The following is a 17,570-nucleotide window of genomic DNA, read 5'->3' on the forward strand; positions in this document are numbered from 1 at the left end:
ACATCGAATGTTGTCACTCCTTTGCTTAAAGCACTTTGTCCTATTACCCTCAGGATAAGGAGCCAGTTTTTTAATGTGGTTTATAAATAGGGTGACCATATAATGTATTGTACAAACCAGGACAATTTTGAAACTGAAAGGCACTATTAATAACTACACCAGGACAATGGGACTACCCTAGACAAGCAGAGACAGGGAGAGGAGATGTATTAGGTGTGAGAGGATATTGATTTTTTTTTTAAGTGGGAATAATTTTGTATGTTCAGGATCAGTGATTTTTAACCTTATTGGGTTATGGATCCCTTTGAGTATCTAATACAATCCATGGACCCATTGTGTCTGCAGAAGTATATTTTATGCACCTGTGTAGAGGGAACAGAGGTTAAGAAATCTCTTCCAGAGATTTTATGATTGATTCAGTGGTGTGTTAACATGGACTCATGTTTTAGCATTCAATGAAATTGTAAAATGCAGATTGAAAGTATAGTTTTTTGTGACGCTCACCCTGTTATAAGTTTAACCTATAAAAAGTATCATTAGTGATAGCAAATCTTTTTCTCCAATTTTGTGCTTTGTTGGTAACAAAATGAATAGGTTATCTGGCAGGCTTCAGAAGGTTAGTTTTGAGGACATTCAGGAGAACCCTTAAATACTTCTGAACCTATAAAACTGTATGTTGATTTGCACATTGTAAAAACATGTATTTTCTTTGTAGTATGTCATCAAAAAACTGAACCTCCGAAATGCCTCCAGCCGAGAGCGGCGAGCTGCTGAACAGGAAGCTCAGCTCTTGTCTCAGCTGAAGCACCCCAATATTGTCACCTATAAGGAGTCTTGGGAGGGAGGGGATGGTCTGCTGTACATCGTCATGGGCTTCTGCGAAGGAGGTGATCTGTACCGAAAGCTCAAGGAGCAGAAGGGGCAGCTTCTGCCTGAGAGTCAGGTGGTGGAGTGGTTTGTTCAGATTGCCATGGCTCTGCAGGTACTGTCCAGACCTATCGCATCCCCTTTGCTCCAAGATGACGGGGATGGCAAGTGGATTTTAGGAAAATTCTTCCCCAGATGCTTACATGAAAAATGATGTGGTTTTTTTGAAGTCCGTTTATGAAGTAGACCCAGCCCCTGATGCTGTAGTATTGGAATGTTTCTGAATGAGTGATATCCATATTGAAGTAGACATGGATTTCATGTCTAATTCCAGGGGAAGCCAATTCTCTATTCATTTAATATTCATAGCGAAGTCAACTTTAAGAACCCTTTGTTATCAGCTGGTCAGCTGTGTCATACTGGAAGGTGGTTGGGCTAATTAATATGCCTAAACTGTGGGGATTTGGGCTTTAACCCTGCTGTGACAGAGTGAGTGGAAATGCAAACCATGTTTGTGTTTTCATATACACATGTTCAGAAGTGAGACTGTTTACGAAATACCATTCCGGAACTGGGCATATTTGTCCTGAATTAATTGACCTTGTTTAAATTCTAAGATACTTTCTCTAAATAAAAGTGATCTTGTTATATTTGAAAATATTATTAAGCTGAAGATTTCATGAGTCTGAGATGCCTGTGTATGTGACCTTGTATAAGTTGTCTTTCTACCTTCAGTGGGAGTTTCTAAGCATATTTTTTAACTGGATCCATATAGTGCTAAATGGTATAATGCTCAAGGCACCAGGGAACAATTGTAAAGCATATTGTGCAAATTAATGCATGGAACTTAATTTTCTTACTTTGGAAAGTTGTAAATTAGACTTTTTATTTTGAGACTATAAAACAAGTATTTTGATATATAGGTAACTAAGGCTCTTTAACTTATGCAATTGTTGATTGTATATAAGAAGTTAGGAATAAATAAGTAGATGACTACATTTATATTAAATGATATTTTATTTCTCTCCTCAGTATTTACATGAAAAACACATCCTTCACCGAGATCTGAAAACTCAAAATGTTTTCCTAACAAGAACAAACATTATCAAAGTGGGTGACCTAGGAATTGCCCGAGTGTTAGAGAACCACTGTGACATGGCTAGCACCCTCATTGGCACACCCTACTACATGAGCCCTGAATTGTTCTCAAACAAACCCTACAACTATAAGGTAAGATTGGGCTGTGTACACTCGCTCACGTTGTTTCTAAGACAGTATTCCTAATTTCAGAACCCATCAGAATAAGTCAGAAGAATTCTTTGTGAATTGGTTTAAGGAAAATGTCTTTTTTTTTAAAGAGGAAAATGTAAATACAACTTTCTGACATTTAACCATTTATTAAAATAAGGCATTCCGATACTTAACTTTTGCTATTTTTCCTTTCTAGTCTGATGTTTGGGCTCTGGGATGCTGTGTTTATGAAATGGCCACCCTGAAGCATGCTTTCAATGCAAAAGACATGAATTCTTTAGTTTATCGGATTATTGAAGGAAAGGTAAAGAATATTCTGGAACTAGTTTTTAATATGTGGAGCAAGTTAATTTAATGTAGCTTTGTAAGTAGTTACTAGCAAAAGTAAGTAATCATTGATTTCATAGTGGGTCCCTTCTGTGGGAAGCTTGAACTAGAGGAGAAGAGATTGATCATTTCTTAATATTAATTTATAAAGGTGGCTTAATGTCTCCAATGAATTGGCTCTTTGAAAATGACTATCTTGTAGCCACAGGATGTACACTTACCCTGATAGGCTATTGGTAGCTTTTCCTAAGCAGCTTATGGTTAAATGAGCCCCATTTAAAATGAGTCCACTCTGTTTGAACTTGTTTCTCCTTTGATAATCATCACAATTACTAGCAACCAGTTAAGAATTGCAAAAAGCATTGTGTGTGATACAGCTACCAGAGTGACCAACTTTATGTGTTAGTTCCAGGAGGTTAGTTGACCTATGCAGTGGTAGGCATTTACACCATTGGGTTTTAAAGTTGCAACCTACTGGTTATAGTATTATACCAAGACTCATTTAATTTGAAAAATATTCAAAAACAACAAAAAAGTAAAGTTTTCCCATAATTCCACTACTTAAAGAATCAAATAAGAAAGGAGTGAAATTCCTGTCCTATCCATTTCCATCCCCTGGAGATGCTCATTGCTAATAATTTGGTGCATAGCCTTGTGGCTTTTTCCTGTCTTTATACAGACATGACTGTGGGTGTATATATGCTATATACACTGATACTTTAAAAAAGTAACTGAAATGGAATCACGCTGTACACATTGGTACACAACTCGCTTTTTTGACTTACTATACAAGGGACATCTTTCCAGGTTGGTAGCTGTTAAGTCCTTTATTTTTTTATTTTTATTTTTTTAGAGATTTTATTATTTTTTTCCTTTTTCTCCCCAAAGCACCCCAGTACATAGTTGTACATTCTTTGTTGTGGGTCCTTCTAGTTGTGGCATGTGGGACGCTGCCTCAGCGTGGTTTGATGAGCAGTGCCATGTCCGCACCCAGGATTCCAACCAATGAAACACTGGGCCGCCTGCAGCGGAGTGCGGTAACTTAACCACTTGGCCACGGGACCAGCCGCAAGTCTTTTATTTTTTAAGAGATTGCCTAGTATTTTATTAGAAAGGTGTACCATAATCTATTCCACATGTCCCCTATGGATGGACATTAAGTTGTTTCAAGTTGTTTATTACTGCATGAACAATACTGCAGGGAATATCCTGGTATATAAATCTTTAGGAACTCATGCTTTTATTTCTGAAGGAGAAAGCCCTCAAATGGGACTGTTGGGTTGAAGGATATACTGTTACAATCTTACAACTTGCTATTATAACCAAGACACCAGTGTGCTTCCTGTAGACTAATACACTGGTTCTTTTCTACTTATGTGGATAATTGCTTTTAAATAAAAATTGGAAAACCTCTACCTTCTTTTACTTTGCTTTACAAGACCATTAGTCATAATTGTGGTATTATTTATCTTTGTAGCTGCCGCCAATGCCGAAAGATTATAGCCCAGAGCTGGCAGAACTGATAAGAACAATGCTGAGCAAAAGGCCTGAAGAAAGACCCTCTGTGAGGAGCATCCTGAGGCAGCCTTATATAAAGCGCCAAATATCCTTGTTTCTGGAGGCCACAAAGGCGTAAGATACTTCCCTTGCAAATAGCTAGGCTAAATGATGGAATAAAAGAGGGTAGCTTCTATAAATTTCATGTGCAAGAATTTATGGTGAGTTTTTTTTAAACATGAGCTAAAATTACATGATTATAACATAATCGTGTTGAAATTTGCTTAAGTGCTAGAATCAGAAATCTAGAGAACCATTTAGAGAAGCACTTTAACATTCCTCAGAGGGTTCCAAGACATATTGAATACTATTCTTTTAAAAGGACATATGTTTTAGAAACCATATTGAAATGAGAGATTATCTAAGAAATCTATTACATTATTTAGTGTGTAAGATAAGAATCACATCTAAAAAATAGTGCTCAATTTTCTGAGCGCTTTCATAAGGTTCCCTCTTCACTCATAAAACTTCTCAAGAGTAAAAGAATTCTTTTCTTTGATTCTCAGGTCCTACCTTCACTAAACAAATAGCTGTTCCAGGATCTAAGACTTAGGCCTGGACAAGATCTTCACAATCTTTGCCTTGTGACATGTTAAATTTGGGAGGCAGTGCTAGAGAGGATCCAGGGAATAAAGAAGGGCCATCTTTCTGTTTATGTTGTTTATAATTTCCCACCAGACAGACCTTTGGCTCTCTGCAGTGCTGGTCTTCATGCTCCCCTTGAATTCTCCAGAGGTTTAGCCTAGTTGTAGAAACGTCACACTAAAGCGGTTGGGGATATTATTCCTGTATACATTTATTCTGCCAGTCAAGGCTGAGTATAAAGCACTTGTGGTGTTATTACAAACTTGTGAAACTTGAAGATGAAAATTATCCTGGTACTTCTGTACGTGAGGAAATTTCTCATAGATTTTTCATTTTGGAATAATTTTGTGTTTATGAAAAAGTCGCAGAGATAGTACAGAGAGTCTCTGTGTACCCCTCACCTAGTTTTTCCTATCATTAACATCTGACGTTACCACAGTACATTTGTCAGAACTAAGAAACCAACATCAGTACATCACTGTTGATTAAACTCCAGACTTTATTTGGCTTTTACCAGTTTTTCCACTAATGTCCTTTTTCTGTTCCAGGATCCAATCCAGGATACTATATTACATTTAGTCCTCATATCCCCTTAGTCAACTTGGGTCTGTGATAATTCCTCACTTTCTTTGCTTTCCATAACTTTGATTGTTTTTGAAGAGTATTTGTCAAGTATTTTGTACTCGGCTTGGTTTTTAGAAGACTGTTCTCTATAAATGGAACAGCTGTGTAACACATATACACATTTCCTCATATACATAAAAACCCATGATATTCACTATATTGATTATAACTTTTCCTTTTTCCTTTCTCATAAAGAAAAACCTGCAAAAATAATACTAAAAATGGTGACTGTAAATCCAAGCCTGTTACTACAGTGGTTTCTGGAAAGGCTGAATCAAATCAGGAAGTAGTTCCCTTCCACCCACACTCTTCTGAGGGCTCCAAGACATATGTAATGGTATGTTTCTGTTTAAAGGGTATGTGTTTTAGAAACTACATTAAAATGATAGTTTATCTAAGCAAGTTAATTTATGTCAGTGACTAGACTTTACTAGAGATTCTGTTGTGTAAATAGCTCTGTATTGTAAAGAAAGAACACTGGTGAAGGTGATTCCTTTAGCCCGCTTTATCTAGAGTGGGCTGTCAAACGGTTCATGAAGTTAGTGCTCTGGTGACTTTAAGAATTTTTTTTATTGAGGTAAAATTTCTATAACATAAAGTTAACTGTTTTAAAGTGAACAATTAAGTGCATGGAGTACATTTCCTGTGTTGTACAACCATCTCCTCCATCTAGTTCCAGAACATTTTTATCACCCCAAAAGGAAACCCCACACCTATTAAGTAGTCACTTCCCATTTCCTCCTTCATCTAGCCCCTGGAAACCATCAATGTGTTTTCTGTCTCTATGGATTTGCCTATTCTGGATATTTCATATAAATGGAATCATACAATATGTGACCTTTTGTGTCTGATTTCTTTCACTGGGCATAATATTGTTGTTGTTTTTATTTATTTTTGTTTTATTGAAGTCATAATACTTTATGTGAAATTTCAGTTGTACATTATTATTTGTCAGTCACGATATATATATGTACCCCTTTACCCCTTATTCCCACCCCCAACCCCCTCCCCTTCTGGTAACCACTAATCTGTTCTCTTTGCTCATGTGTTGCTTTATCTTCGACATATGAGTGAAATCACACTGTGTTTGTCTTTCTCTGTCTGGCTTATTTCACTTAACATAATACCCTCAAGGGCCATCCATGTTGTTGCAAATGGGACGATTTTTGTCTTTTTTATGGCTGAGTAGTATTCCATTGTATATATATGCCACATCTTCTTTTTCCATTCATCAGTTGATGGGCACTTGGGTTGCTTCCACATCTTGGCCATTGTGAATAATGCCATAATGAACTAAGGGGTGCATAAGTGTCTTTGAACTGTTGATTTCAAGTTCTTTGGATAACCCAGTAGTGGGATAGCTGGGTCATATGGTTTTTCTATTTTTAATTTTTTGAGAAATCTCCATACTGTTTTCTATAGTGGCTGCTCCAGTTTGCATTCTCACCAGCGATGTATGAGGGTTCCCTTTTCTCCACATCCTTTCCAACATTTGTTGTTTTTTGTCTTAGTAATTATAGCCATTCTAACAGGTGTAAGGTAATAACTCATTGTGGTTTTGATTTGCATTTCCCTAACTATTAGTGATATTGAACATCTTTTCATGTGCCTGTTGGCCATCTGTATATCTTTTTTGGAGAAATGTCTGTTCATACCCTTTGCCCATTTTTTGATCAGTTTGTTTCTTTTTTTGTTGTTGAGTTGTATGAGTTCTTCATATATTTTGGAGATTAATCCCTTGTTGGATATATGATTTACAAATATTTTCTCCCACTTGGTGGCTTGTCTTTTTGTTTTCTTCCTGGTTTCCTTTGCCTTATAGAAGCTCTTTAGTCTGATTGAAGTCCCATTTGTTTATTTTTTCTTTTGTTTCCCTTGCCTGAGTAGACATGGTATTTGAACAGATCCTTCGAAGACCCATGTCAAAGAGTGTACTGCCTATATTTTCTTCTGGGAGTTTTATGGTTTCACATCTTACCTTCAAGTCTTTAATCCATTTTGAGTTAATTTTTGTGTATGGCAAAAGATAATGGTCTACTTTCATTCTTTTGCATGTGGCTGTCCAGTTTTCCCAGCACCATTTATTGAAAAGACTTTCCTTTCTCCATTGTATGTTCTTAGCTCCTTTGTCAAAGATTAGCTGTCCCCAGATGTATGGTTTTATTTCCGGGCTTTCAATTCTGTTCCATTGATCTGTGTGTCTGTTTTTGTACCAGTACCATGCTGTTTTGATTACTGTAGCTTTGTAGTATATTTTGAAGTCAGGGATTGTGAGGCCTCCAGCTTTGTTCTTTTTTTCTCAGGATTGCTTTGGCTATTCAGGGTCTTTTGTTGCCCCATATGAATTTTAGGATTCTTTGTTCTATTTCTGTAAGAATGTCATTGGGATTCTGGTTGGGATTGCATTAATCTGTAGATTGCTTTAGACAATATGGACATTTTAACTATGTTTATTCTTCTAATCCATGTGCATGGAATATCTTTCCATTTCTTTATATCATCATTGATTTCTTTCAGTAATATCTTATAGTTTTTATGGTATAGGTGTTTAACCTCCATGGTTAAATTTATTCCTAGATATTTTATTCTTTTTGTTGCGGTTATGAATGGGGTTGTATTCTTGAGTTCACTTTCTGTTAGTTCGTTATTAGAGTATAGAAATGCAGCTGATGTTTGTAAGTTGATTTTGTACTCTGCAACTTTGTTGTAGTTGTTGAGGCATAAAGTTTTTGAGGTTCATCCATGTAGCATGTATTAATACTTCATTTATTTCTATGTCTGAATAATATTCCATTGCGTGTATATATATATATATTGTATATATATATATATATGTACACACACACATCGCAATATCTTTCTCCATTCATTCTTGGTGGTTATTGGGTTGTTTTCTCCTTTTGCCTATTGTTGTGAACATTTGTGTACAAGTATTTGTTTGAACACTTGTTTTCAGTTCTTTTGGGTATATACCTAGGAGTGGAATTGCTGGGTCATATGGTAGTTCTCTGTTTAGCTTTTTTAGGAACCTCCACACTTTTCCGTAGCAGATGTACCGTTTTACATTTCTACAAGCAATCCATGAGAGTTCCAACTTCTCCACAACCTCCTCAACTCTTATTTTCTGTTTTTCTGCTTCTAGCCATCCTAGTAGATGTGAAGAGGTATCTCATTGAAATTTTGATTTGCATTTCCCTAATGACCAATGACACAGAACATCTTTTCACAAGCTTGATGGCCATTTGTATTCCTTCTTTGGAGAAATGTTTAAGTCCGTTGCCCAGTTTTAAATTGGTTCTTTTTTGTTTTTTTGTTGTTGAGTTCTAAGAGTTCTTTCTATATTTTAGATACTATACCCTTTTCAGATATATGATTTACAAATATTTCCTTCCGTTCTGTAGGTTGTCTTTTCGCTTTCTTCATAAAGCAAAAGTGTCCTTTTATGCACACAAGTTTTTAATTTTGGTGACATCCAATTTATCTGTTTTTCCTTTTGTTGCTTGTGCTTTTATTGTTGTATCTAACATCCCTTGCCAAATCCAAGATCATGAAAATGTATGCCTATGTTTTCTTCTAGGAGTTTTAGCTCTTATATTTAGGTTGTTTATCTTTTTAAAAATTTTTCTTATTGTGGTAAAATATATATAACAAAATAACCTTTTGGGACCATTTTTAAGCATACAATGTAGTGACCTTAACTAGATTCACAATGTTGTACAACCATCACCACTATCTTCCAAAACTCTTTCACTATTCCAAACAGAAACTCTGTACCCATTAAGCACTAACTCCCCATTCCTCCTACTTCTAGGCCCTGGTAATCTCTAATTTACTTTCTGTCTCTGTGAATTTGCCTGTTCTAGGTACCTAATATAAGTGGAATCACACAATATTTGTCCTTTTGTGCCTGACTTATTTCACTTGGCATGTTTTCAAGGTTTATCCATGTTGTAACATGTATCAGAACTTCATTCCTTTCTATGGGTTTATAATATTCTGTTATATATATATGTATACACTGAAATTTTGTTTATCCATTCATCTGCTGAAGAACATTTGAGTTGTTTCCACCTTTTGGCTATTGTTAATAATGATGATATAAACATTGGTGCACAAATCCCTATTTGAGTTCCCACTTTCACTCTAGGAGCGGAATTGCTGGGTCATATGGTAATTCCATGTTTAACTTTCTGAGGAACCTCTCGTTTTATTTTGAATTAATTTTTTTATATGGTTTGAGGAGTGCTGTAATAACTTGGAAGCATGTTTTCACTCAGGGTGAAGACAAATGTTTATCCCAGGAGAAACTCATAGTTGTTGGCCCCTTGAAGACACCTACAAATTTGAAAGGCCACACTTCCAAACCAGACATGAACACTACTTCAGAATCGCTAGCCACAATCAGTAGGGTGAATATTGACATCTTACCTGCAGAAAGGAGGGACTCGAGCAACAGCTTAGTTCAAGAGAATCAACCAAGACATTTAGATGCCTCTAATGAGCTAGAAGGTAAATGCAGTATTTCTCAAGTGAAGGAGAGCCTGCAGCATAACACTAAGTCCAGCGCTCAGCCAGGAAACCTGATTTCCACATGTGTGTCTGACAGTGTCACTGGGGAAAAGAATGACCCAGTGAAGCCTCTGCAGCCTCTAAACAAAGACCAAAAGCCGAAAGACCAGGTGAGTGATACACATGAGGTGTTGGTTTCAGGGAGGACTGGAAAGTGTGGTTACAAAGATGTGGGTTGTATTGTTTGGTTGTGTTCTAGTTGTTGTTTTAGTTTGGGTACCAGTTTAAACATAACGGAAACCAAAGGTTAGGACCTGAGGGATTCTTAGACGTCTTCCGTGCCCTGGCATAGGGTACTTGGTGGAAGCATGCTATCTGTATGTCCTTCCTGCTTCCGCATCACTCTTCCTTAGTCCTCCAAGTGGATGGGTAGTTCTAACAATTAGATAATATCACATTCCTTCTTGCTTTTGAAAAGTTAGTGGATTGATCTAATTTCTTAAGGAATACAAAAAATATTTTATGTGTTGGAACCAAAGGGGAAGGAAGAAAAGAAGAAAAGGAAAGGAACAAAAGGATTTGATACTAAGAAACTATTCTGAGTAAATTTAAAGGTTATCCTCTACTTGAAATTGGAAAGAAGCCTAAATTTGATGAAGCATGGTAACAGCTAAGATTAGAGAGAAAGCCAGAACATTTGATTAACTTTACATTTTTATACTTAAAATATTTTAAAAATATAGTTAATATGTATTAATTAATACATAATATGTAATATGATATGTTAATATGTAATATATGTTAAAATGTAATACATATATGTATTCATGTATATTAACTGTATTTTTATAATATATGCTACATATATTTAAATTTGATCTGTTATATATATTTTATATTTAACATCATCTTTTATATAAGTATAAAATTTTGTACATTTATATTCAAATGTTTTTAATAAAGTTTTGTTTTTATGGAAAAATGCAAGTATAATGCTCTTGTCATTTAAAGTCATTGGATTAAAACCAAAATAATCTTAAGTTTTCTTTGGACACTGGAATCCTTAGTACTTTATAGATAAAATTATATGTGTCCTGCTTGTTCAGCTTGGCTGTCAAATTAAATTCAAGTTCACTTCTTTTATTTTTCTGTTTATATTTTTAATTTTTAAAGTACTGATTCAGTGGTTATTAGTGTATTCATAAAGTTGTACAATCATCACTGTTATCTAATTCCAGAACATTTTTGGCACCTCAAAAAGATACCCCATACCCAGTAATAGTCACTGTCCATTCCTCCTTGTCCCCAGCCCCTGGCAACCATTGTCTGTATGAATTTGCCTATTTTGAGTATTTCATATAAATAGAATCATACAATATATGACCTTTTGTGTCTGACTTCTTTTACTTAGTATAATGTTTTCAGAGTTTATCCATGTTGTAGCATGTAGCAGTATTTCATTCCTTTTTATTGGCAAATAAATTCCACTATGTGTATATACCATATTTTATTTATCCATTCATCAATTGATGAACATTTGGGTTGTTTTCACTTTTTGGCTACTATGGATAATGCTACTGTGAACATTCTTGTAAAAGTTTTTGTGTGGACATGTGTTGTCAGTTCTCTTGGGTGTACACCTAGGAGCGGAATTGCTGGGTCATATGGTAACTCTATGTTTAACTTTTTGAGGAACTGCAAAACTGCTTTCCAAAGCAAGTACATCATTTTTTACTTCCCACCAACAATATATGAGAGTTGTAGTTTCTCCGTACCCTCACCAACACTTCTCACTTTCTGTGTTTTTGATTCTAGCTCTCCTAGTGTGTGTGAAGTGGTATCTTATTGTGGTTTTGATTTACATTTCCCTAATGATTAATGATGTGTTAAGCATCTTTTCATGTGTTTATTGGCCATTTGTATATCTACATTGGAGAAATATCTATTCAGATCCTTTGCCCACTTTTAAATTGGTTTATCTTTTTGTTGTTGAGTTGTAAGAGTTCTTTATTCTAGATGTCAGTCCTTTGTCATACAAGATTTGGAAATATTGTCTCCCATCCTGTGGGTTGTCTTTTCACTTTCTTGATGGTGTCCTTTGAAGCACAAATGTTTTCAATTTGGATGAAAACCAGTTTTGTCTGTTTTTGCTTTTGTTGCTTGTGCTTTTGGTGTCATAAAGATTTCCTCGTATGTTTTCTTCTAGGTGTTTATAGTTTTAACTTTTACATTTAGGTCTATGATCTGTTTTGAGTTAAGTTTTGTATATGGTGTGAAGAAGGGGTCCAACTTCATTCTTTAGTATGCAGTTATCCAGTTGTCCTAGCACCATTCATTAAAAGATTATTCTTTCCCCATTGAATTATCTTGGCACTCTTGTTGAAAATTAGTAGACCATAAATATAATGATTTATTTCTAGACTCTCAATTCTGTTCCACTGATTTATGTATCTATCCTTATGTCAGTAACACACTATCTTAATTACTGTAGTTTTATCGTTTTTGAAATTGGGAAGTTTGAAATTGAAATTGGGAAGTTTGAGTCTTACAGATTTAGTCTTAGTTTTCAATATTGTTTTGGCTGTTTTGGGTCCTTTGCATTTCCATATGAATTTTAAGATCAGCTTGTTAATTTCTGAAAAAAAGGCTGGGATTTGATAGGGATTGCATTGATCATTTGCAGAATATTGCTATCTTAATATATGTCTTCCAACCCATGAAGATGGGATGTCTTTCTATTTATTTAGGTCTTTAATTTCTTATATTGATGTTTTCTTGTTTTTAGTATATAAGCCTTGCACTTCTTTTGTTAAATTTATTTCTAAGTATTTCATTCCTTTTGATACTATTGTAAATGGAATTGTTTTCTTAATTTCGTTTTCATAATGTTCATTTCTTGTGTATAGAAATACAATTGATTACTGTATATTGATCTTGTATCCTATAGCCTTGCTGAACTCATTTATTAGTTCTAATAATTTTTTTTATAGTGGACTCTTTAGGATTTTCTGAATACAAGATCATGTCATCTGTGAATAGAGATAGTTTTACTTCTTCCTTTCCAATCTATATTTCATTTCTTTTTCTTGCCTAATTGCCTGCTAGAACCTGTAGTACAATGTTGAAGAGAAGTGGTCCTGATCAAATTCATTCCTTACATCAGGCTTTTAGAGCAGATTTTTTTGTTTGTTTAATAGAATTTCATATCCAGCACTACTTCTTTTTTTGTTATTATTGTTTTGTTGTTAAAAGTAGAACTTTTTTTCAGCACCAATTGGATTTCACAGAGAAACTCTTTAAGTCATTTGCTCTGTCACTCTTATACGTGCATAAACTTTATTTTGAACAGCCTATACTTAACAGCAGAGAAACATTTATTTCACTCTTCCTTATTGTATCAGTCATTGTTTAGTATCTTGGTCTTCTTGTTCAGCTAGCTTATTATGTAATAATATTGTAAAATTTGATCATTTACTGTGTTTTATGTATAATGTTAGGTGTACCCTTGAAAGAATACATTTACAAATTATTTTTCCAATAGGAGTCATTATTTTGTGTTTGCCAGAGGATCTATATGATAGATGATAATAATGATCTTAATGATATGGTCTTAATGGTAATGGCTCTTAGAAAGCAATTTTACCTTGTATTAATATCATATCATTCATTTTTCGTTCTAAAATGTACCACATAGTGGGCTCTTGATAAAAATGTGTTGATTGGATCATATTCAATTACCAGTGTACATCTACTTGAAAACCTAAATATTCTGATCGTTAACAATTGTTTAAAAAATGAAGAATATTTTATTTTAATGTTTGGTATGCATTAATTTCTAAAACCAGCTATCCAAATAAAATACTAAGTTGTTGGTAATCTTTATAACTTAAAAGGTAATTTATTTTATCATTACTACTGCTAGTAATAGCTCCCATTTTTTGAGCATCTGCTATGTGCTAGACATAGTCCTAAGTATTTAGTGTGCCATCTCCTCTACCCTCCAGCAGTCATACAGTGTGTGTGAAGCATCTTGCCTATTTGTTAATGAGGAAACTGAGGTTCAGGGAGATTAAGTTTCTCAGATATGATTACGTCTAACTCCAAACTCAGTACTCTTCTTGGTGCTTTTTAGAGTTTCCTGATGTTTGCTTGGGAAGTATGTGTATATTCAATTGGATTTCATTTAAAACATTTGTTAGTTTTCTGAATAGAAAACCTATTAAAAGCTATGAAAAGATGTTTTTTAAAAAAACTAAATCAAACATCAGTGGTTTCAGGTTAGTAACAATCTGAGTAATTTAATTAAAATAATTATTTATTTTTATTTGGGAAAAGAGGAAAAAAGCCAGAATATCTGGATAACTCATGTCAGCATTTCATCTTTGCCTGTCAACACTGCAAATAAGCATTCATTTTGAGAAAGACAACTGCTTCCTCTCATTTTCATTTATAATTCTAAAACTAGGTGTGGAGGGTTTGGCCATTTGGAAATTCAAAAGAGTATTATTCTGTTTTTTTTGTTTGCTTCATTTTATTATTTTAAAGGATCGAGTTGCTGGTGAATGTATTACAGAAAAACAGGACAGAGTCTACCCAGGTTTACAGCCACACAGCTCTGGATCTGAACCTTCTCTGTCTCGACAACGACGGCAGAAGAAGAGAGAACAGACTGAGCACAGTGGGGAAAAGAGACAGGTTGGTGGAGATCCCTTTGGAGTAAGTCATTGCGCTGCTACTTGGGAAATAGACTTTAGGAAGCTCAATTTCTATTTAGAATGATTAACAGTTGCCAAAAAGGCACATGAGAAACACAAGGAACTTACAGAGAAGGGTGGCAATGGCAAGATGCTAAATAATAGTTTTGAAACGTCGGTGAGTTGGAAGCAGAGTAAGGGTTTTGTCTTCCCCAGCAAAGATGGACAGATCATTTTGAGAGTTAAAGTTACTGACTAACAAGGGTAAATCTCTGATCCCTCCTGTGTTTTATTGATGAACAGTTTCTCCCTCATCTTCTGCATAAAATCCTGTTGACACCTCTTTGTTTTTTTTTTTTTTTTTGCTGGGAAAGATTCTCCCTGAGCTAACATCTATTGCCAATCTTCCTCCTTTTTTTTTTTCCTTCATCCCCAAAGCCCCACTACATAGTTGTATATTCTAGTTGTAAGCCCTTCTTGTTCTTCTAGGTGAGCCGCTGCCACAGAATGGCTACTGACAGATGAGTGGTGTGGTTCTGCGCCCGGGAACCGAACCTAGGCTGCTGAAGTGGAATGCACCGTACTTTAACCACTAAGCAATCAGGGCTGGCTTGACACCTCACTTTTTTAATTGAGATATTATACCTCATTTCTTGAAATAACTTTTACAGGCACCCTCTCTATAAGCTTCTTAGATGGTCATTCACTTTTGGCAGAATTTCTTTCCCAAAAAATGCAATGTTTTAAAGTTTTTGAGAGCAAATTACTGGCAAATACACAGGAGACTTACTGATGGGGGAACTTTGGAAGTGGTTGTGTTTGAAATTGATAATCTCCCCCGTCTTTTTTAATTAATTAAGTTCCAAGAGGCTCCTCCTCGACTTTTACCTTCTCTTCCCACTGTTGGAAAAGTGGATGACACATTAACACAAAGGGATGCTGAAAACCGCAGTAGAGTGGTCACTGGATCTGTGAGCAGTTCAAGGAGCAGTGAGATGTCATCATCAAAGGTTTGTGGGGAGTAAATGCTGGATTTTTTAAAACCTTCTTTTATAGCTTTTTTGGTTGTAAAATCTTGCATATATTGTGAAGTTTTAGCCCTGCTTTTTACCAAACACTTCCAAAGGGATAGATCTGTGATTCTCAGCAGAAGCTTTGATTGAAATGGACAGATTTTATAGTTCCAGAGATGGTCACTTCTGGTTAATTAAGGAGACCAAGTAGATTCTGAATGTAGGAAATGCAAAATTCCCCATTTGCCCTCCCAAAAATGAGTACTTTCCAGAAATGAGGGCCGTGATCAGTCCTAGCTAGTAGCTGTAATCCTGATGTGGACTGGTTTCAAATGGACACTGTGCAGGGCCTTTTCCTGTAGTGCTTGGTGATGTATCACGCATTGTAGGTGTTATAAGAATGGTGAGTAGGGATGGAAGTAACTCCGACTTTCTTTAAAAGGATCGACCATTATCAGCAAGAGAGAGGAGGCGACTAAAGCAGTCACAAGAAGACATATTCCCCTCAGGTAAAGTTGTTCTCTTTCCTTCATCTGTTGGAGGTTGTTGGTATGGCTCATGGATGTAAGCATTTGTTCTGATTGTGAGAATCACAATCGGATTGTTAAGAATTTTCAAGCATCAGTAGTCCATTTGGGAAACAAATTTGGAATAATTTTTGAAATTTCTTAGTCAAGACTATAAAAAAATGAGCATAGGCTGTTGGATCTAGAACTTGTATTATCAGAGGAAGACGTTATTAAAAAGAGAGCAAGAGGGCTTTGAGTAGCAGTAACCCCTGGGAGATTTCAGACAGGAAATTGAGTGGGTGTTTAATTTGTTTCTATGTTCAGAGTCTGCTGGTCAAAGAAGTGTTCTTTTCTCAGGAATAGAGAGAGGAAGCTGGGAGAATGGTGCTGCCCTGGGCTGAGGGCTGTGATCATTCCTGTAATGATTATCTAAAGAAGGTACTAGCAGTTTTCATTTACTGAATGTAGACTGTGTCTCAAGTATTATGGTAAGCATTTTAAGGGCATTATCTCATTTCATATTTATAGTAACGGTAGAAGGTAGGCAGCGTTATCCCCATTTTGCAGCTGAGGAAACTGAGGCTCGGTGGGGTTAAGTAACTTGCCCAAGGTCACAGAATTGGTAACCCTAGAGCTGAGATTTGAACTGAGGTGTCAGATGCCTGAGTGATGATGAATATGATGTCTGAGTTACTTCTAGGCTGGCCCTTGCTGGGGTATCTTCCATACCCAGTGCAGCACCCTCTTCCCTTGAGGCCAGCCCACCACAAACAACTGCTGGGGGTGATCACTTTTTCAGGCCCTTCAGTGAGGAGAGCTTCTCTCAGTGCAGCGGGGCCAGGGAAAATACAAGAGGAAGGCCAGCACTCTGCTGCCGGATGGTTGTCTTCTGACTGCAGTGTTGCTCAGGTACATTACGTAGTTCTAAGGAAAAGGTAAACTGGTCTACATCTGGCAAGCCTAATAAAGTAAACCTCATATATGCCAGCTCTGCTTCTGGGACACTGCTGACTTAAGTTACACCTTTTCACTTTCGATAAGGAAATGAACTGGTCAATAATAATTCAAAGGATTACGTTTGCTCCATTAAGAGAATGGATTTTTTCAGGCACTCTTGTAAACAATTGGTAGCCTACTTAAATATCTTTCTTAGATAATCTTTAAAACAAGACTTCCAAAGGGCTTCTACTAGGCAACACTTTGCTAATTCTGTTGTGTTTTCAGTATACCTACCTACCTGGCCAGATTTTAGTCTCACTTGCTGATCATTCCTCACTTTCCTATTTTTGTCAAAGTACATTACCTTCTCACCTAGGGATGATGTAGGACCACCATCTGGTGGCTAAATGGTTAATTACAAGGTTTCCCACCTGTGTTCACTTTTCTGTGTAGTAATAATACTGAGAGTAATTATCCATTTTTCTGTATTCTAGTTTCTGATGCTATTTCTAGGAGCATATTATTATTTTAAAAAGTAGAAACTTCTGTGGCCTAGTGGTTAAGTTCAGTGCATTCTGCTTCAGTGGCCCGGGGTTCATAGGTTCTGATCCCAGGCATGGACCTATGCCACTTGTCGGCCATGCTGTGGTGGCAACCCACATATAAAATAGAGGAAGATTGGCACAGATATTACC

General features: G+C 35.9%; 1 protein-coding gene across 3 annotated transcripts in view; it reads left to right on the top strand.

Annotated features, from left to right (window-relative positions):
• The window catches only part of NEK4 (NIMA related kinase 4), a 40,062-nt gene that overhangs the window by 1,098 nt on the left and 21,394 nt on the right, over positions 1-17,570 (top strand). For 2 of the 3 annotated variants that reach the window (XR_002800581.2, XM_001492452.6), the window contains exons 2-11: positions 716-982; positions 1,900-2,097; positions 2,315-2,422; positions 3,923-4,077; positions 5,407-5,548; positions 9,489-9,890; positions 14,266-14,415; positions 15,275-15,424; positions 15,870-15,936; positions 16,736-16,845. Coding sequence is in view for 2 of the 3 variants with exons in the window: in XM_001492452.6 (XP_001492502.3) it covers positions 716-982; positions 1,900-2,097; positions 2,315-2,422; positions 3,923-4,077; positions 5,407-5,548; positions 9,489-9,890; positions 14,266-14,415; positions 15,275-15,424; positions 15,870-15,936; positions 16,736-16,845 (1,749 nt within the window). In the remaining variant the exon portion in view is untranslated. The remainder of the gene's footprint in view (positions 1-715; positions 983-1,899; positions 2,098-2,314; positions 2,423-3,922; positions 4,078-5,406; positions 5,549-9,488; positions 9,891-14,265; positions 14,416-15,274; positions 15,425-15,869; positions 15,937-16,735; positions 16,846-17,570) is intronic. The other variant, XM_023620306.2, reaches the window with a different exon arrangement.

The sequence above is a fragment of the Equus caballus genome, chromosome 16 (genome assembly GCF_041296265.1).
Source record: "Equus caballus isolate H_3958 breed thoroughbred chromosome 16, TB-T2T, whole genome shotgun sequence".
NCBI lineage: Eukaryota > Metazoa > Chordata > Mammalia > Perissodactyla > Equidae > Equus > Equus caballus.